The 21,013-nt window shown below is 39.6% G+C and overlaps 2 protein-coding genes across 3 annotated transcripts; one reads left to right on the top strand and one right to left on the bottom strand.

Annotated features, from left to right (window-relative positions):
• Positions 1-10,447: 10,447 nt before the first annotated feature.
• LOC111225354 (ensconsin-like) lies at positions 10,448-15,811 on the top strand. Of its 2 annotated transcripts, XM_022750168.1 has the most exons (15): positions 10,448-10,574; positions 11,187-11,291; positions 11,453-11,527; positions 11,643-11,806; positions 11,920-12,019; positions 12,193-12,309; positions 12,549-12,721; positions 12,855-12,991; positions 13,099-13,337; positions 13,430-13,607; positions 13,685-13,853; positions 14,027-14,131; positions 14,984-15,034; positions 15,182-15,410; positions 15,721-15,811. In XM_022750168.1, exons 1-15 carry the CDS (start codon positions 10,448-10,450, stop codon positions 15,729-15,731), a joined length of 1,980 nt encoding a protein of 659 aa, XP_022605889.1. In that variant the 3' UTR covers positions 15,732-15,811. The 2 variants fall into 2 exon arrangements, with proteins under 2 accessions (XP_022605889.1, XP_022605890.1); XM_022750169.1 differs by lacking the exon at positions 12,193-12,309 and having other exon boundaries at positions 12,573-12,721.
• Positions 15,812-16,758: 947 nt separating this feature from the next.
• On the bottom strand, positions 16,759-20,707 carry LOC111225359 (vacuolar protein 8-like). The gene is made up of 13 exons (XM_022750174.1): positions 20,511-20,707; positions 20,055-20,174; positions 19,340-19,459; positions 19,055-19,174; positions 18,715-18,834; positions 18,396-18,604; positions 18,267-18,312; positions 18,056-18,189; positions 17,789-17,920; positions 17,542-17,656; positions 17,304-17,438; positions 17,066-17,191; positions 16,759-16,907 (listed from the first exon to the last, which is right to left on the bottom strand). The coding sequence occupies exons 1-13, from the start codon at positions 20,626-20,628 to the stop codon at positions 16,774-16,776; spliced, it is 1,629 nt and encodes a 542-aa protein (XP_022605895.1). The 5' UTR covers positions 20,629-20,707; the 3' UTR covers positions 16,759-16,773.
• Between the last annotated feature and the right edge of the window lie 306 nt (positions 20,708-21,013).

The following is a 21,013-nucleotide window of genomic DNA, read 5'->3' as shown; positions in this document are numbered from 1 at the left end:
ACTAAACCCTGACGCTCTACTCTAACATCTTGCAGACAGAGGGAGGCTAACAACTACATGCTACAAAAAAGTCTAAGAGCTACTGGAAAATACCTAAATTATTTACATTTAAAACCTCTGATAACATAGTTGTTCAAAACCCAGTGTCATTATAGAAGTACTGCGTGTATGCTGACATTTTCAGAGGGGTGTCTGTGCTCTACCACACCCCGGCCTTCAAAAGGGGCTTTCAATTATTCAAATCAACTGACCTTAATACATCAATTAAACAGGATACATTTCACATGCATTGTGAAAAATAATAGACTTAAAATAATTAATCTGCAGTAATTAACCAGCAAAATGCAATTGACACAGGTGCATAAATTTAATCCAAATAGTTTGTGATTTTTTCGACACAATCAAGTGTGTTAATTATTTCCAAGATACAGAGATGACCTTAAGCCATTCATTAGATGTCACCACTTTAAGTTTTCAGAGTTGTGTGTAATAGTAGAACACAGAAAACAAAGTAGAACAAATCAAAACTATATTCACCATATATATTAAACACACGTCACACAACGCTGGAAACCAGGTCAAAACCAAAAGATCGGCAAAACAATTAGATACCCTTATGAGCTGCATGTTGCACAGTATAAACAAAACTCATGAAGTTTAGAATAACCAAAAAGCAGTGAAATTAAAAATAACTGCACCAGACCTAGAATGTAAAGTTCTAAATATTTCTATAGTATGCAAACAAAACAAAACAATTCAGCTCAACAGCCTGACTTAATCATCAAAAAGTCCCTCCTCAAAAAAGAAAAAAAAGTCTTTCCAGTGCTGGACACTGCAAAATGATGAGGCCTAAATGCCAAAGCTTTGGGGTTCACATTTGATCTCTGTTTAACATGATGTTGCTAATGAAATTATACATACCATGCAAGAAAATGATGCTCTTGTCTCCTTCCTTCTGAGTAGCTCCAAAGGTAGTTCCCTGTGAGAGAAACAGCCCCAGAACTTCTTTTGTTTTTCTATGTTTCTGAAATGGAGGCGACACTACATCAACATTTTAGACATTTCCACAGCAGTAAGAATAAGGCAACATAGTTAAGTTGTACAGAAAAGAATTGGGTTTGTGCAAGTCTGAAGTTGGGCAAGAGTGATGTGATACACCAATGAATAGTGCATGAGTGTTGAACACGAGACTGGTAACTATAACTAGGGACTGCTGAGAGACGTCACTGTGAGCAGAGTCTGCCAATCCACACAGGCTCTGGACACAACAAAACTTACATATATGAAGTATTTTCTGTTAATTCTTAAAACAGCTTTTACGATGGTTCTAAAAAGTCACCAATAAACATTTGCATACAGGCAGTCAAATCAATCCAATTGTTACAATGCAATTGTACAGTATAATGATTCTAAAAAACACTCATCCAAACTAAAGTCATGAGTAATCCCAAAGTACTAGATGTTACATTTTATGCTTTTCAGAAATATGAAAGAATCTGAGCAGCTATAAAGTGAAGATAAAGACACAAATTAAAATCCCTCTTGTGCTAAAGAAGACTTCGACACAGTGCATCTTTTTGTAAAGGTTGTGTCAAAACAAAACTACTAGGAAACTTCAAAATAAGTCAGCATGAGGTAATCGATATATTGCTGTGTCAAAAGTGATAGGATTTCATGGAAGTAAACAAAATATCAGCCCAGCCCAGTTGGAAGAATGCTCCCTTTCAATCTTTAATAGGGTGCTGCTCAAAACTTGGTCTTGGTGCAGACACACTGTCTTTTGTCATGCAATCACCAAGTGATATTTGCAATGCCTTGTGTTTCAAATTCATTTAGGTTTGAGCCTTAAGGTTTTAGAACTGACTTTAGTTTTGAATTACACGTGTGATGTCAATCAATTTTTACACGAGGCTTACTTGAATAAATGAGGATCAAATAATGCAAATGTGGTATGCGTGGTATGTTAAAGCACTGATTATGTTGTATTATTTTGCTGGGTTGAGGCATGCTTTAGCAACTCCTATTCAACGCAACTTCTATTGAATGCTGAAGTACAACTCATCATCTCATCAATTACACATACAGCCAAGTCTGTAAGCCATACGTCAAAGTCTAATGTTGCTGGTATCCGATGAAACAAGGCTCTGAATTATTTAAGCGGTCCAGTCAGTGTTGCATGTGGCATCCTCATTATGTGGAGGTATCACTGTTCACAACAAAAGAAATGGATTTTGCTTAGAGGGAATAACAGGGAAACATATCATTGTTGCCACATTGGGAAAATATCTTTGTTTTACCCCCTTGAGGAAATGATTGAGCACTATACGTCCAAAGATGCATAAACAGTATACACCAATATTTAACATATGTACATCAAACAAAACATCAAGCTTAACCTTATGCAACTTCTTTTTTCGTCTTTACATATAAATGCAACGGATGCATCCTTTTCCTACCTCCTCAGCTGGATGTGTGCGATACTCTCAGTGACACCAACCTGGCAACTCTGTTGACGGATTCTGCCCTTAATTACATGATTCAATACCGGCTAAGAAGAGTTCAGGAGATGTCCCAGTTCCTCCACGATGGCCGCTGAACATGTCATCAATAGTGCAAAGTTACCGGTTCCCCCTGTAGTCTAATATACTAACCTCATTCTCTGATGGGTCGTGTCATCAAATGCAACTTTAAACACTCTGAAGTTGACATCAGCCACCAAACGAAAGTGCCACATCGGACTTTTCTGGTCTGATAAAGAACAAAACATATTTAACTTTTAATATTTAACAATTAAACACAATTATGTACCACCCTCCTTCACATCACAGAGTCTCTCAGCAGAGCTTAAAACACAGACATCTTATACCTGTACAATACAAAAGAGTGTTATTATCTGTATTTTGGGTGAATATTTAGGTAATGCTTATGAATATGCATGAGCAAGCAACCAAGCCCTTAAATTGACACCTTTGACAATGGCGTCTAGGGTGAACCACAGAATGACTTGATACCAACCATGCAATCTTATCCCATGTAGGTCCAGTGACCAAAGGCCTTTTTTGGCTGTTGGTTTTAGGCTGGTTATCACCATCTTGTTTGTGCTCCAGTGACTCTGTGGGCACACCACCTGACCAAGGTGTAGTGTGTCCCTATGACACATTTCAGACTCTTGGATGGGGAAGTTTGGCAAACTCCATCTCTGAAACACAGCCAGAGGGCACTGTTATTGTTGGTGTCAGCGGGGAGGGGGACATTGCACAAGCCCTCAAGCACGTAGGGCCCAGGTGGATCTGTCCTCAAGTGACCCCGGGGAACATACTGAAAAGGAATTACCCAAAATGTGAATGATTGGTTTGTTCATTCTGCAACGAGTGATTGATCAAAACCATTGCATTCAATGTTACTTTAGTGGACAAACAAAAGGTTGTGTGCCCAACGTGTGCAGGTACTAAAAGTACAGCATCATGGAGAACCTGTCACACACTGAAAAAAATGATTTTTTGGTCTTGTAATTATAACCTTGATTATTTGTTTAAATTTTACATGGAAATTTTATTTCGGTGCTTTTACTTTAAAATGTCACCTTTTATTTAATGTGTTACTTGATGTTTGTTTGTAATTATGTATCCTCATTTTGATAAGTAAATATTATCCATCACTCCAAGTAACATTAACTTAACAACTGTATTGACTGTACAACCTGACATAAGCAAGTAAAATTTACTTGGGTAATAGGAGGTCAGCTTGCAATATTGCGCATGCTCAGCAGGTGAGGTCAGAGTGCGTGTACTTTTTACTTCTGAGGCAGCAGCAAGAACAGGGTTCCTGGACAACACACCTCGACTGGGGGATCGTTTGGGTGCTCATTTGATGAGACAATTGATGGACGTGGACCCTTGGGGTATGTATATGATTAATTAACTTTTTATTTTTATGTTGGCTCCTCAGTGTTTGAATATTTTAGCCTGCTAGCTAGCTAGCTAGCTAAGGGCTCCTCCGCTCTTCCCGCGTCCGCGGACCGCTTTGGACTTGAGTCATAACGTACTTTTTCTGAGGTCAGCGGACACAGACACGCACAGCAGCACAGGTAAACATGGCTACAGTGTGATAACTGTCCAGTGTGTGTGTTACACTGAACGTGAGGTGCCACTTTCGTCAAACGTAGGGCGTTCCTGTTGTGTTTTAAGGTCCGGTAATGTTAACATTTTCAGAGAATGGAGGCACCATTTTGCTTGTTGATATTAGCCTGTTGGGTGAACTGACAACACAATGCCTGCTTTGTTCAGATACTTCTCTTAAAACCAGTAGGAGTTATTGAGCTTTTAACACTGCTGTGGTAGAGACTGTATCACTGTAATTGGTTGAAAATGTGTAAAAGATCGTTAAGGGTGTTAGCCGCGAAGCTAACGCTAATCGCAGACGGCGCTAGCCGCGAAGCTAACCCAGGCATTGTCTAACATTGAGGGTAGCCAAGCTAAGTTGCTATCACTGCAGTAACATTAAATGCAGTTTGTTAGTGAAGCAGTGATGGCACAGTTGACTTAGGAGGCAGTGTGTTATAAGAGTATTCACTCATAAATTATTTTGATACAAATACAGTCTGATTTATTTAATTTTCTTCATTAAAACTCACATGATGATTTAAAACAGTAATGGCAAGATAGTTCATTTAAATGTTTTGAAAGGGAAATATATTAAAATAAGTATGTTACATGTATGTTTAAAAGAGGAATAAGGTATATTACAATTAAAAAGGGGGGCTAAAAAGATAAATACTAATTGGAAAGCTGTTAAAAAAATATATAAATAGTGCCTTTATAAAGGTAAATTATTTCATTTGTGTTATTTAAAATACAGATTGTGAATAAATAATTTTAAAACAGCATATCAAGAGTGTGCCCTTTTATAAGACTGCTATAGATGGTGTTTAAATATGTTCAATAAATGTCTTACAATAACACATGATTACATACTTTAAAATTTCCAGTCAACTTTTAACATTGATGTAATGCAAGGCCATATGGAATCACAGCTTCTAAATTCTACTCCAATTCTAAATTGCAAAGATGTCTGAATACTTTTGTACATATAATGTATGTTAATTTTACTTGTCTATATATTTCACAGAATAAAGGACATTGACTCTGGACATTGGCCTTGACAGCTTACTTAAGGTAAAATCAAATTAGTACTGTTATAGGTTAACTTGACATAGAAATTTAGTTTTGAGATATTTGTGTATGTGTTTATTATTTTCCAGGTGCAACAACATGAGATGGGTGTGTAAAATATGTAGCTTCAAATCAGACAAAAGGATAGAATTGTTAAAACACTACAGGCTAAAACATGGAAATGGTGGCCGCAGCCAGTCAATCCCTTGTCTTCACACTGATTGCCCTTGTTCATTCAAAACATTTAATGCCCTTCGGACCCATTTGACCCGGCAGCATGTGGAGTTGGTGACACAAAGGGAAGTCCTTTCATTTAGTTGTCAACTATGCTGCTCTGGTTTTTTTAATTCAGAGAGGCAATATTTTGAGCATCTTGGCGGCCACCTAAGAAGGTTTGAAGTAGTTGCATGTGTCTTCAAAAACTGCAACTTTAGTACCAACATTTATTCCACCTTTGCTACTCATAGACACAGGAAACACACTTCACATTCACTTGAAGACTTTAAAACTGAAGTCTTAAGAAAACACCCTGAGCCCAGTGTTGCTCAGGATGAGACCTATGTGGATGATGACCCTGAGCCTTTGGATGAGGAACCACAGGAATTGTCTCAAGACATAAAAGACAGTTTTTGAATTTGTTTTTGTTGAATCAAAAACCCACGGCAAATCTCACATTTTTCCTCTACACTGAATCCAGTATACTTACCTGTTTTATGTCCTACTTGGAGCAAAGCACAAACTAGGGCCGCCTCTCTATGTATTAGCACAACTTTGGGTCACAGAGATAACAACCTCTGTGAAACATAATTTACTTGTGTTGTTTGAAAAACCCAAAAGGATATTTAAAAACACTTACTGTTAGTCTGACAGTGTTTTCATAGTCCTCAAGACTACCCTAAAAATACCTGACTGAAAAAATATTGTCTGGTGAGATCTGAGCACTGATTCACATGTTTTTGACAGGATGTCAGCAAAGAAACCATCAGAGATGACCATGCTCATCACGTCTTGAAGATCGTTGTCGTCCATGGAAATACTGCACAGGAAGACCACAGCCCTGACCATGTGTCGATCATCATCGAGGGAAAAGAGGTTCTTGATGATTGGAAAAGTGTGGCAAAGGCTTGCCTGCTGCTGGTGAGCTTTATCTATGCAATGAACCTGAGTTACCCACCAAAGTTGAAATACACATTGTACAAATGTGTAATACACAAGTGTTTCAGAAGCTCTTTCTTGAGCTTGACATCCTGAAGATGTCTCCCAAAGTCCGGGCTTTGCACAACAAACTCATATCATGAGATGACTGTTTTCAAGTTTCTGAACCAACTGCATTGTTTAACTTGTGGTTCAGAGGAAATACTTGGTGGCTAGTAAGAAAAACTAGTTAAAGAAATGTCCTGTTCTAAATGTTGAGCCTGAGCCCAGTTTGTGTATTCTGTTATGCTAACTGGCATATAGAATTGTATTGCAGGTAGAACACATTGTGAATGGTTACATACAATTGTTGGAGTTACCTTTTAAAGAAAGTAACATATTTCTGACTGCACTTTCATGTTTCTTGCAGTTTTTGCACTTTATGGTACTTGCCGTTATTGCACTTACTTGCAGTTTTTGCACTTTATGGTACTTGCTGTTGTTTCACTTTAAAGTGATACCTTTAGGCATTTCATTGGACATTTTCTTTGTAAATGTTCTTGTCGAGGCTCTCTGACATACAAAGCATCAGAGGTCAAATGTCCCATTTAAAAATGTGTCAGAGCACACAATAAACAGCCACACACTGATGGCTTTTAGTGAAAGTTGTTCTTAAATTCTAACTGGCAACACTGTTTTGAAATGTATCTGGTAATGCCAGCGCCAGAGTCAGTATGTTGGAATACTGTAAGCAGTGACCTCTTTCACCAGTGTTGGAAAATAAAGGTACTGTTAAAAAGGTTATTTCATATTATGTGTTTCTTATTAGAATTTCCAGAGTAAAAATTACAAAGATTTTTCTGTGTGGAAATTGTTACCGAGTCTCTTTCAAGTAAATGTTACTGAAATAATGCTAAATTAAGAACTAGGTCCAGCCATTTAAAAGCTTAGGAAAAAGCAAGTATTTTTTACAGAAATTTGTAAGTAAATGCAGTGGTAGTCTGAGTAAATTTTACAGAAGGGGAAATTTACTCATGAAAACAGAAATTTGCTAGTAAACTTTACAAGTGTTTCTTGGTTGAACTTAATACTTATTGGTATGTAGACTTTACTTGAGAATATCCTAAGTTAAATTTACTAGGAATTTGTGTGTGGAAATTGTTACCGAGGTTTTTTTAAGTAAATCACACTCCACGTTTTTTTCAGTGCAGTTCTTCTGTGGATATTGGCTGTCTCAGTGTGTTCTGTCTCTTCATGTAATCAAAGACTGACTCCATGATGTTGAGATGAGGGCTAAGCAGGGGCCATGTCATAGGCTGCAGGACTCTTTGTTTTTTGTCTGTGAAGATAGTTCTATAGATAGATAGATAGATAGATAGATACTCTATTTATCCCCTAGGGGAAATTTATGACTTTGGTCATGTTTGGGATTGTTGTCCTGCTGCAGAATGAATTAGTAAACGATCAAGTGCCTTAAACCTTTGCACAATACTCTATACTTTCACTTCAGTACACCACAAGCCTCCTCTAGCAGTTATGAACTTGGATCTACTCTGTCTTTCATTCTTGACGATCCTCAGGCAAGTTCTGAAGCGTTCTGTCCTATTGGTCCACAGTATCTCATAATTATGAGATACGGAAGTCATACTCAAGAGATAAATATTTCATTTTATTTATTTATTTGTGAATGCAATGCGCTTTCATAGGACAAAGCTGCTCTAACTTGTGCACCATACTCACTGTTCACTCACTGTGCTACCTGTTGTTGCCATAGTAATGAATGGATGCACCACCTGGTGGCCAAAGACTTGTAATTGCCGTTGGCTGCACTATGGGCATCTTAAATACAACAGTGACTGACAGGTAGTTATTTCGCCTGTTTTACTCAAACTGGACTCTTATTTTTGTGCAGCGTGCATGAATAGATCCCGAACATCATATCAACCTTTAGTTAGCTCCGGTGCTACTAAAGTTATGCCACTATGCTAAAGCAACTTAGCAGCAACTGCCTCTCTACCTGTTAACTGTCACAAAATGTCAATTTAGTCTCATACCTGAGCAGAAACTGGCTACGCTTTTGCTGATAGTCTTGGAAAACGACTTCTTGTGAAACCTGGAGTAAAAGTTACATAAATTTTCGTGTTTACAACTGTTAAATTTACACAATTAAATTAGCACATTAGCTCCCGCACACGCATGATGCAAAACAAACTACCGTTACTGTTACTTCAGTTATACAATGTTGTGTTTTTGTGGCTAAAGATAAGTGATATCACTGACCTCTTACGGCTTGTCCGAAGGAAGCTACTCTAGAAAATAGGTGAGGTCTTGAACTTCATTTCCTTCTTAACATGAGCCTTTTGCAGGTATGATAAAAATTGTTTGATAAAAATTCATGTATACACTTTTTTTTGTCACATTTCTCAACTTTCACACGTGTTTTCACCAGCAGATTTTCTAAGATTTTATTTTCTTTCATTATTAATTCGACTGAAAAGCATAACTCATAAAACTTACAAAACAGCATGTGGCAGATCAAGCAATTTTCTATGTCTAATTTTAGGCTGGCACAGAGTGAGAGTAAATTTGGCATAACAAAAACAAAACAAAACATCTACTTGTCCTGAATATAATATAATATAATATATTTTAATAATTTTAAATTCCTAATCCAAAAATAGCTTGTTTGAATGTACCGGAATGAAAGGGGGATGTTGTTTAAAAATTTAAAATGTGAATTTATAATAATAATAAAATAAAAATTTCATTGCACACAACCAGGGAAGAAGCTGCTGACAAGGTGTTGGATGTGGATCCAGGAGAACCAGGAACTGGGGAACCAGCTTTTAGGGACACATCACCCAAATGGAGGCTGAATAAGCCCTGCAGATAAAGACACTCGGATGAGCTCAAGAACCACCAGGATGGTAAGAGATGAGCTTGCTCTGATATAGTTAACACACTCTGGCCTTGTTCTGTGTATTTCCTTGCAGCAGTTTCTAGTAAATAACCTACCTGTACTTGGCTAACATTTATTCTAATTAACATGTGTGATAATTTTCTGCCTGTCAACTAATCAATTCATCAGTGTCTGAAAGTTTCCAAATGATGCTGCTATTTTGTTTCTAAACTTGTTAAGATTGTTATCTTATGAATATAATTGGGCTTAGTTTAGTACATAAAATAAAACTTATGTTCATGACTAAACCTCAAGATTTTATAATTTTAAATTTACCATACTGGCCATATTGGCCATTTTAGTCAAAATAGGGTACTGGGACAACTGAGTGTGATGTCAGATCAGTCAAAGTTAATAAGTGCATGTAGGAAGTAGAAGCAGATCATTATTATTTTTGAATGACCTTATTTTGGTAAGGCTTTTATACATTTGGCCCAAGTAGATTTAGGTGAATGTGGCTGAAGTCATTAAGGGGCAAGGCTGACTTCACCTTGTCCTCTAGATAGAAAGACCTCCATCTAGTGGTCAGACCATTTCATTCAAAGGAAGAATCATGGGGGTGAAAAAATCATTTTTTTTTACCACAGCTTTTGAAAGCACCAATTACATCAGAGCAAGTTAATGTCCAGGCAATGCATGTCACTGAATATTACACCACCGTTGTCATGGTAATTATTCATGAGGACAGGCTTTCAGCTTTGCCTCCATTTTTTTTTTTTCTGTCTCCAGGAAACGCTGCATCCCTTCGGCCACTTCCATCTAGGAAGCAGGCAGTGTGGTGGGGGAGTTAAAGTGACACAGCTATATTATGTGAAAGTAAAGCGGAGCAGCTCACAAGGGTGAGATCTTTAAAGGGGGAGTCGCCTTTTTATAGACGAGACTCATTGAGGATCAGATTCTCTCCAGACCTCCATAACCTTAAAGGAGACTGAAGTAAATTTCCTTTGTGGATAGCATTGCCTTAAATTATCTCCAGCCCACTGGACAAGGGAATAACTGGATGCTTCTTGCTTTTAACTCGCTTGGTTCTGAAGGCACAGATGGACAAGCAGCTGATGCAGGAGGCAGTCCCCTGCACAGCTCTCTAACAGTTAGAACCCGAAGGCATCTTGAAATAGAAATTCAAAAGGGGAGGAGGAGAAGGAGGGGAGAAAGGAGGGGGGTTTTGAGTGTGAGCATTGGTATGCCAGGCTCAATACCTACGATGGCTGTGCAGAAGAAACAGAGTGTCATCCCTCCATCGCAGGGACCACTTTCTTCACGTACAATCGACAGTCAAAGGAAGAGGAATGGATCTGAAAGAGCATCAGGTTAGTAGCAATTTGCTTTTGTTGCAAAGGGTTTTGAATAGTAGCTGATCTTAACAAGCCTTTCCTTGAGGCAAAGCCAGGATGACTATAGATCACAAACACAGGATCATCTGATCATACTGATGACGCATGAGCAGAATATACAGATTATATATTCCCTCTGTTAAATCAGTTTGTAATTGAGCATGGCCACCATAAACCTGAGAAAACTAGGGGGCATCTGTGGACACAGATTACATAATATACATAGAATAATCAGCATCCTGACATTGTTAACCCTAAAGGAATACATTCACATTCATGTGATTTTTACCCCCCCTTGTGCATTTAAACTGATTACTCTTCAGTCTTGTGTCTAGGACTTGACTTTTTTTGTTGTTGTTTATAATGGCTCTTTCATCTGTAGCTGACCCTAAGGCCATAACGACCACCGTTTGGGAAAGAGTCTTCATGATGATTGGTTTTTGTTTACACATAACAGCTGCTTCATATCATTTGTTGTACTAAAATATACATTTAGGGTTTGGATTCCAAAAAATATTGAGTGTCAGATAATGAAAAATATTTATTTTTTCACTGAATAACATGCATGATTTTTCTCCTCACTTCCAGAGAATGGCTCTTGTATCAAACCAAATACGCAGGCCAAGAAAGCAGCCTGTCCTGTTCACAAGCCTGCCCAAATCTCCAACTCAGTTTCTCCAAGGGCCACTGCAGGTTTGACACAGCCGGGGTCACACTCACTCTTTAAATCAGCCAAATGCAATGTTATTAGGATACCAGATCATGTCTTAAAGCACAGAGTCCTTTTACACACTGCCTTAATGTAATGTTTGTCATCAAACCAGTGACTGCAAAGTGTTATCTTGGCATTCTAGTGGCTAATGGACAAAATATTGACGAGAGGCTGAAAGCAGCACGAGAGAGACGAGAAGAGCAAGAGAAGTTACTTGGTATGTGAGCTGCTATGGTGGTACAATTCATACGGCTCTGTCCTCAATTTCTAAAAAAGATGAACATAAATCTATTTATACTGGTTCACTTTTCTTTTTTTTTTCTTCTCCCCAGCCTCTCGGGAGCTGAGCAGGTTGGAGCGGGAGCAACGGGCCAGGCTCTACTATGAACAACAGCTGCAGGAGCGCAAGAAGAAACTCCTGGAGCAGCGGTACAAAGAGGAGACGAGGCGTGCTGCTGTGGAGGAGAAGCGCAAGCAGAGACTGAAGGAGGAGAAAGTGAGTTTGATGGTGGAAATAAGAAACTTTTTAAAAAAAATTTTTATTTATTATTCATTTCACAGCCCTGAATTGAGTAACAACGACACTTGCGCTTGTTTTCCTGAATTAAGGAGCGGCATGAATCTGCTGTGCGCAAAACAATAGAGAAGAGCCAAAGGGCCCAACAGAATCTCAGTCAAAACTCAAGAGGAAGGAAAGCCACCAAGAATAGTAAGTAGAGATGAATATGCTTTCTTTTTTTTCTGCTGCTTTTAACATAATCTTTCTAAACTCATAACACCATACTTCACAGTATCTATACTGTATCTTAACACAACGATTCTTGGCGTGCCTTATCTTTTGTTTTTGCTGCACTTAAAACTTTATACTGATCAATATGGTAGCTCCACGTCGCTTACCACTGACACCATGGGAGAAGAACTTGGTCAGTCGCCTCCTTACCCCCACTTGCTCTTATCTGGCCAGGAGCAAGAGCGCTGGCTGCGAGTCAGGAGAAGAAGGTACTCCTCCCCTCCCCCCTGAAAACAGAATGCACTCTTTTGCTTTAGTATTATGGCAAAGCGATGCTACTGGTTCGTAGTGTGACACTACAACTGCAACTATACCCTTTGGTTACTAACGCTGCTCATTTTCCTCTCTGTTGACGCACTGCTCCACACTTCCATCCTTTTCACTGTTCCCACACATCTGTGCATATTTCTCCAATTTCCCATAATTATGGCACGAAACACTGGCTCAGTTGTCCATGTTTGTCGCCGTGCAGTTTCATTCCACTCCATGAATACCACCAACACCACCACCACCACTACCACCACCACCACCCCTCTCAAACCCCAGCAGCACTCTGGTTTGGTCCAACAGAGGCCATATGCCTCCCCCAGTCCCAACAACAGAAGCATCAATCTGGCGCAGGTAAATCTAAAGCCGTTCCTTTGGCTGCTAAATAATATATGATTTTATTATTTTTAGAATCACCCAGCTGCCAGTATTTTCAGTCTTTACTATGATTCTAATATCCCTTTTCTCTTCATTCTCTTTGCTTTAGATCAAAGTAACAAAACAGCAAGATGCCAATAAGAAGAAGTCAAACAGGGGCTCAAATATCAGATCACCTGGCGTCAAAACCAGCATGAAACCAGCCACAGTCACAAAAAGCAGAACACCCTCCCCCTCACCAGAACGGTAGGTAAAAATAAGTGTGCACCTGTACCCCCGCTACCACATTCACGACACGGTCATGATAATGTGAACAAAGCGGGACATCTGCTCTCTTCTGCTGGATTTTAAAGGAGTTCCCGCAGATCAATTAGCAGACATTCAACCCCGCTGCAGCTCGAGCTCCCGTCGGTCCCTGAGGAAGATGTTGCTGTTTGTAGTTCTGCCCTCGCTCCTGGTAACTCACGGCCTGTCAGGACATCAGCTGGAGGTCAGAAAGAGAAAATGAGGGCTGGAAATGCACCAGAGACTCCGTGCTTGAACCTGCCAGAGACACAAATGGAGGCTATAACCAGAGCAACGAGAGATGAAAGTAAGCTACGGAAAAATGCTTGAAACAAAAAGTGAAGTATTTAAAGTGATTCAGATACACTGTATGTTGATGTTGACATTATTGCACATCAGGTCCTTCCCAGATGCCTCCTCATCCAGCTCCAAAGCCTCCTGAAGTTGTGAGCAGGCCCTCGGCTGGTACTACAGACCGAGAGGAGGCCTCTCGTCTCCTGGCTGAAAAGAGGAGAGAGGCCCGACTACAACGGGAGAGAGAGGAGCAGGAGCGTCTGCAGAGAGAGGAGGCAGAAAGGTAAAAAACATGTCCACTTATGAGACGGAAGCACTGCAGTAGCAGGCCACTGATACTGTTTGCAAATTTATGTCCAGGCGGAGTCGTGAAGAACTGGAGCGCAGGAGGGCAGAGGAGCGAGCGCGACAGCAGGCCGAGGCTCAGCATCTCATAGAGGAGAAGAGGAGACGGGAGGAAGAGGAGCAGAGACAAGCTGAGGAAGAGAGAGCTCAGGCCATGAGGGAAGCCGCCCTTCTGCAGAAACAGGTCAGTGCAAACATTTGCTCTGCCAACACAGAGCAAGGTTAAATTGCACAGCTCTATTCTAATGGATGGCTTTTGCTTTTTTCTTTTATTCTTAGTTACTTTTTATTGAAAGATACATTCTCTGTTTTTGTGCTGATTCTCACAACATGTATCTGCTCTGTGTTTTTATTCAGAGAGAAGAGGAGCAAGCCAAAGAAAGGGCGAAAGCCGAGCAGATCAAACAAGAGCGAGAAATTCTTGCACAAAAAGAAGACGCAGAGCGCCAAGCAAGAAAAAAGGTGATGAGATAAGAAGTCATTACTATATATTTTTGAATTATGTACAACATAAGCAAGTATATACAACGAAAACCAACCCCCAAAAAAAACAAGTGAGCTAGACAATAAGACAGACTAGATATGTAAGGTTATAAATAAATTAAACTACAGGTAGAAGGCAGAAAAAAACAGCAACAACAATAAATAAATAGGTAAATAAATAAATTATAGAGTCAATTCATCTGCTTAGAATTTCAGAGTCGAGTCTTTAATTAAATAAAGATCCTTTGCTAACTGAATCTGATGCACTTTTTAACTCGGTGTCCATTGCTGAAAGTGGGTCCTTCCACTCAAACAGGATTATTTTCCAAACAAGGAGAGAACAGAAAGCACAATTTAAATGAGCCACCCCAAAGAGTGCACACAGTGGGAATGGTTCCAAGGCTTTTTCACACATCTTTTAGAGTATCAAAGATGGATTTCCGAAAACTTTTGTAGTTTCAGAAATTTCCAAAAATTTGTGACAGAAAAGCCAGCGCCTGTCTGCGTCGGTCACGTGGGATCCCCCTCTTGCACAGTCTCGCTTCAGACTGAGGCTGATTTACAAATTTGAACTGAAATGCATGTTTAAGACATATTGAGGATGAAAAGATTTATTTATTATTTTATTTTATATTTATTTGTTATGTTAAAACACATCAGGGATTTGTTTGTTTCTTCCTCCCAGTGATCAGATTACTATATCACACACACCTATATATTATCTTTCATTATCAAAATCAATAATACCAAAAGTTGTGTTTTATTTAAGAGAGTGAATGTTCTCAGAAAGCCTTCTGTGACAGCGTTAATGAGAACTGTGTTTTTTTCCAGCGACTTGAGGAGATCATGCGGAGAACCAGAAGGACAGATTCTCCAGATACGGTGAGATTTACTGTTCAGCTTTTAAAAAGTACATCACCCCGGGGCTCATATGACGCACATCAGGCATCAACTAATAACTAACCAACTCCACTTCTAAAAGCCACACAGCCTGTCCTCGACTAAATTAGTTAATCCTTTTCAACACAGAAGTCTGTACCAGCGAGGATCATGCCAAAGGAAGCCCAACCAAAGGAAAACACAGAGCCTGTGCACAATGGCACCATAGAGGATGCTGTCAAGCTGCCAGTGGGAACTAAGTCCTCACAGCTGGGGCTGAAGAATGAGGAGGACATGGTGCCTGTTGTGGCCTTCAAAGAACGCAGGTCTCTCAGAACGCTCACAGGCCTGGAGGAAATCCAGACCCACCAACGAGCAGGTGAGACACAGCAGCATGACTCGCCCTCAGGGTGGGAAATAGACACCAACAAACAGGCAGATTCTGGCAACGATTGGCGCCAGCTAGTGAGTTCATAGAAGTCAAGCATCTAGAAACTCACGGACATGCTTCATCATTAACTGTGTTTGCTCCTAGCTGTAAATAGCCGTGACAGTGTCCACAGACCACACAATCAGTATCATTAATACATTTTGAAATGTAACACTGCCTCACAGTTGTAGTGAGCTGCTCTGAAACATTTCACTTGATATCTTCTTTTTCTTGTCTCCCTGTTGTGCATTTTCTTTAGAGGTCATCTGAACACCTTCAAAGTGGGCAAAGACTTTGATGGAGAGCAGTGATTTCTCTGCAAAAGATGGGAATTCCTGCAGTACAGCCAGTTTGCTGCCCATCCTCAGCACCTTGAACGAGCATGTAAAATCCCAGCCTTGCCTCACTGAGGTCGTCTGCATTTGGTCACTTCTCTGTGTGTAACCAGTGGCACATGTATTGGGCAAGTTAGATATTAATTTCTTCAGTACAACAGGTTTCTGAAGTAATAATGACTATCCAAAAAAAAACTGTAGATGTAGACAGTGGTAATGATAGCTTGCTGGCAATTGCAGTTTATATCAGTTATGGACAGTGATGCCTCTGTGAAATACTAGGAATAGCCATCCAAACAGTCACATATGTTAGCCATATGCTTTTTGCTTATTCCTGATATTTCTTGCTACCTAAGCACTTTTTCCTTCCTCAGTTTTGTCACTGTGGAATTAGATTGGCTCAAGTCGCTGTTTTGTGCAACACAAGAGTTTAGGGTGTTAGTGAAAGTTCATTTTCTATATCAATTCCTATCTTACCCTTTGATTTTGTGAAGTATAGCAATCACATATTTCAAAGCTGCTAAGGAACTTAGTTTTCCAAAGACTTTGCTTCAGTTTTGTGAGTGCTGTTTTAGAAAATACGATGCACAAAGCGTTTATTGCACTGCCAGTTGCTTTGTTTGATATTGCGCAATCACTTTACAAAGCAGACTTTGAGACGTAGAGGTTAAGTGAGTTTATTATAATAAAAGCGTATAAAAACAAATGTATCTGAACATCAATATTTGATCTTATAATTTAAGTATTGCTCACAACTATCACTTGTTAACCTGTTGAGGAGTTAAGATATGCCATATTTGATTAAAGTTGATACTATGCTGTGTCTCTGCCTTGTTTTTCAGGTGACATGTTGACTGTACTTAACATGAAAAAAGTAAAGAAGTAAAAACACATTAAAACACCAAAGGTGATTATAAAAAAAAAGCTCTTTGTCCATACAGTGTATGGATGTAAACGCCTCATACAGTCAGAGAAAGTCAAGGGTCAACAGAGGATGGAGAAAGAGGCTGAATCATTTGCAGCAGACGTCTGGTTTCCTCTGTCTGCACATGCACCGTCCTGAGCTGGACCTCCAGCTCACTGTTCGCCAGCAGAGAGGAAAAGTCTCCATCTGCAGAGGAAGACAGCACAGAGCAGGCTATGAGCTCTAGGCATCACAATAGATGACTATTTTAGATAAGCTTTGGATAATCTGCTCAAAATCAAGATAATCAAAATGGCTGAAGTACCTGCGGTTCCTACATAAATAAATGTACGACAAATACAAACCTTTCTTGAGGTTGAATATTGTAACTATGCCCAGCTGCTGGAATTTAACATCTTTCATTTTGAGAAAAACCAACAGGTACTCCGACATGGTCGTGTAGTGAGGTCTCAGCAACCTGATGACCTCCTCTAAGAGAACAGCGGCATGAAAACATGAAATTATTGTAAAAGAAAACACAACAAAAACTGATTATTTGATTTTTCTATCAGTAGGTAGTACTTTACTTGCACGTTATATTACCAGTCATTTCTAGTTTGCTCATGATGGCTGCACAGTTGTATGACAACAGAGGATTCTGTATTTGTCCAGACAGCTTCACCAGCCCTGAAACTTGTTCTGCTGTTATTGCTGCTGACAGGATAGACCTAAGTGTATCTGAAATAGAAAGGAAGTGTTCATGAAAGAGATCATAATAATTATTAAGTTGAAAGTAAGATATAATTAAAGGGATCAATGTTTATCACCCCAGGTCACTCACCCAAGGTTATCAGATGATGTAAGCATGATGTCACATGCAGCAAGGTCTCATCTAACAGGGCGGGAGACACAAGGGCCCAGAGGAGGCCTGGTAAACACAGATTTTCCATCACAGCCTAGATAACAAAGATGGGATTCAACATGACTTTATCAAGAGTTTATGCATCTCAGGCAGTGTGCAAACACAATCCATGTCTTTTTACTACAGACACGTGACATGAAATCATGAGTTGTAGCCTTGCGCGTACCTGCTGACCCATATGAGAGCTACACAGGTTAGTGATTATCACACAGCTGTGTGTGATTATAGCAGAGCTGGACCTGTGATGGTGAAGCAGCTGACCGATTTCATCCAAGAGTCCTTCACTCACGAGGAATTCCTTGAAACAAAGCAGAGAAATATCAACATTTGGAGGTCCTATATTGTAGAAAGAGAGATTTCCATGTCTTTTTTGCTTTAGAAAGCAGGTCTTTATAATCAAATTATTATGATGCTGCTTTGTGGGAAAACCTACATTGTTTGGTGGGTGTGCAGACAGCACAGACAGGAGTGTTACAGCTGGCTTAGCCCACACTGCGGTAGATGTTTTCAGGAGCGCCTTCAGAGGCAACACACAGTCCAGCTCCATCAGCTGCTCCTGAATTAGAACTGCACATAAAATTGATAAACAGTATCTGCTGTACCTATACGATGTCAATCTCAGGTGTATTATTGCCTGTAATTACCATTCTTTGAGAGTGTTTGTAGGCATCTGCATGCTTGAGCTGAATTCTAAAAATGGAAGAAAAAAGATTTTTTATCAAACATTGTTTCCCTAAAAATTCAGTTATCGCTCCATTTAAGATCACAGTTACCTTTTGAACAGAGGAAGACATGAGAGTCAAAAGAGACTTCAACAAATAATGACCCCCAATGCTGAGCAGCTTCGGGTGATGCTCCTGGATAGCGGCGATGTTGCACAGAGCAGTGCAGCTGCAAAACTGAACCTCTGAATCAGAGGACTGCAGCAGAAGAACCAGGACGGGAATCGCTCCTGCTTGACACAAAATCCTTGTTGACCAATCTGGAAAAAAGAGGAGAAAGTTTAAGATTTCTGCAAAAGTAACACTGGAAAGAACTTGAACAACATGAAAAATACATGAACAGTGACATTAAAAAGGAAACTATCCCAACCTGACTGTGTGAGATGTAACAAAGCCCAGGTTGCGCTCTGCTGCACCTGTGGGTCGTAGGATTTTGCTAAAGCCAGCAGTGGTATGATTCCATCCACCATGAGAGCATCTCTGTTTGATTCTGTATAAAAAGAAAGAAAAATATCCACACAAGTCTACTGTAGCCCCATACACAGTAAGTAGCCAGGAGAATTCACATGCTGTACATTGTCTGTAGATCTATATGCTATATGCTATCTTTATGCTTCTCTCTCTCCTTTTTCACAACTTTTCACATTAATGCAAATTATTTACGCTGTAGTCAGTTATTCATTTTGAAAAGCTCTGCTGTCTGTACAGACCTGAGGAGGCCAGCAGGGCGACGCAGGCACAGGAGTGACACTGAGCAGTTGCATCACCAGACTGGAACAACTCCAGTATAGGCACCAGCATCCCCATTTCAATCACCAACTCTTTACACACTGAAATCAGATTTTATGGACAGTAATTATGACCATGTAATCCACATAGACTTTGAGACACGGTACTGATTTTACCTATTTATTAAGACTCGAATACAGAACAGAGGTTCAGGTTCATGAATTAAACAACTGTATTTTAAATACCTCATGACTCTCATCTCTTACCATTCTTCCTCACTAACAGATTGACCAAGGCAAGAGAGATAGTCTTCTGCACATCCAGATCGGTTGATAAGAGTAAAGCCATGACCGGCTCCATGAAGGCATCTGGTAATGGAGATTTCACTGTGACACACAAATACAGAGAGCAAAGTCGGTTCACCTTCATGCCTGTTCTTTTAGAATAGACAGTGATGATCCACAAGTTGAACACCATCTAAATTAGCTGTCAGTCTCACTAGCTAAAGCCAAATATTAGAAATAACCCTATCCTAGAAGAGATATGCCTCCTGTGTTCTGTTAATCTCAACCAACAGGAATCTATCAACCGCCTATAAGACAAATGTGTGCCCATCCATTTGCAGGCTGCAGGACATCACCTGTACTGAGCTTACTGCCACAATGATCTGACAAAGAAGAAAACTGAACTGTAAATTTTACAGTTCTCTATATGATCATGTTGTGGTATTTCAAAAATAAAATCATTGTATTTTTCCTTCATAATGACACTGAAACCCAAGCATGAGCGTTATCTGCCAACCCTGGGAAAAAAAAATATACAGTTGAAAATTTGCATGATACTGGTCGTACCCGTTAGAGAGCTTATCTTAGCAGCGAGTCATATGAGAAACCTGAGGTGCAAACAATGGTCTCATTTTATGTGCCACTGATCTGCAAGTCATCTCTATCATGCAGGCAACATAAAAATCTCTTTACTCACAGTGCTGACTGAGATGTAAATAATACATGGCTGCAGTCATTTGGAGATCAGTGTTTTCTGAGGCTGCAAGTCTGCTCAGTGTTTGCAGACCTTCCTGACTGAGCAGCTGGGTTTCATCATCTAAAGGAAGAGACAGATTATCAAAAAGGTGAAAATGTAGGAGCTTCTATGTCTAACATCAAACACTTTTAGCTTTATTCTAATTTCATACACATACTTTCTTTTTTTCTATGTATGAAAAAACAGAACGGAGTTTGTTTTCTGGAGGTAAAAAGACATTGTTGATGTAACCTTTATTTTGATAGTCTAAATTCGAATGGCAGATCTACATTATATCAATTGGGTAAACTTTTCTTACGTCAAAAAGACTCGTTATGTGCATAAAGGTGTGTTTCCCCTTCACAACAGCTCTATCTACAAACAAACAAAGATAATGCATGTCCACAGAGTTCCTACCATACAGGAGGTGTAAAGGGGGCAACTCTTGAGTCGTCCTCCTCAAGAAACTGCTCTCAGGTGGAATCCTAAAGCAGGTGCACCGAGAAAGCTCTCTGAAAACGTCCCTTATTTTCATTTCAAACTCTCTGCAGGCTTTACTTAAACGAGCAGCGAATTCTTTGAGAAGTCGCGAACAATTCTGACAAAGGCCAGAAGCCATGACTGCATCTTGAATGGCAAGGTTTGGCACCTGCCTGTCTCACAAAACACCTGCACATGGAAACGCCCACTGGGACATCACATGACTGTAATGTAAATTACACTTCTATTTGTTACAGCACATTACATCGTTCAGACATTTTACACGAGTCTCATTAAAAAAGCAAAAGTTTTCTAAATCATGTCTGCATAAAGTGTTAACCATGTTAGAAAGTAGTAGGTGGTTAAAATGGAGTTGAGTCTCATTTGTAATTATTTGTGGTGTATGCATCGTGCATGAAATATAATTCTGCAGTTGTTCA

Source organism: Seriola dumerili, unplaced genomic scaffold (assembly GCF_002260705.1).
Source record: "Seriola dumerili isolate Sdu_G_001 unplaced genomic scaffold, Sdu_1.0 BDQW01000149.1, whole genome shotgun sequence".
Classification (NCBI taxonomy): Eukaryota; Metazoa; Chordata; class Actinopteri; order Carangiformes; family Carangidae; genus Seriola; species Seriola dumerili.
This window is presented reverse-complemented; position numbering and strand designations above follow the sequence as displayed.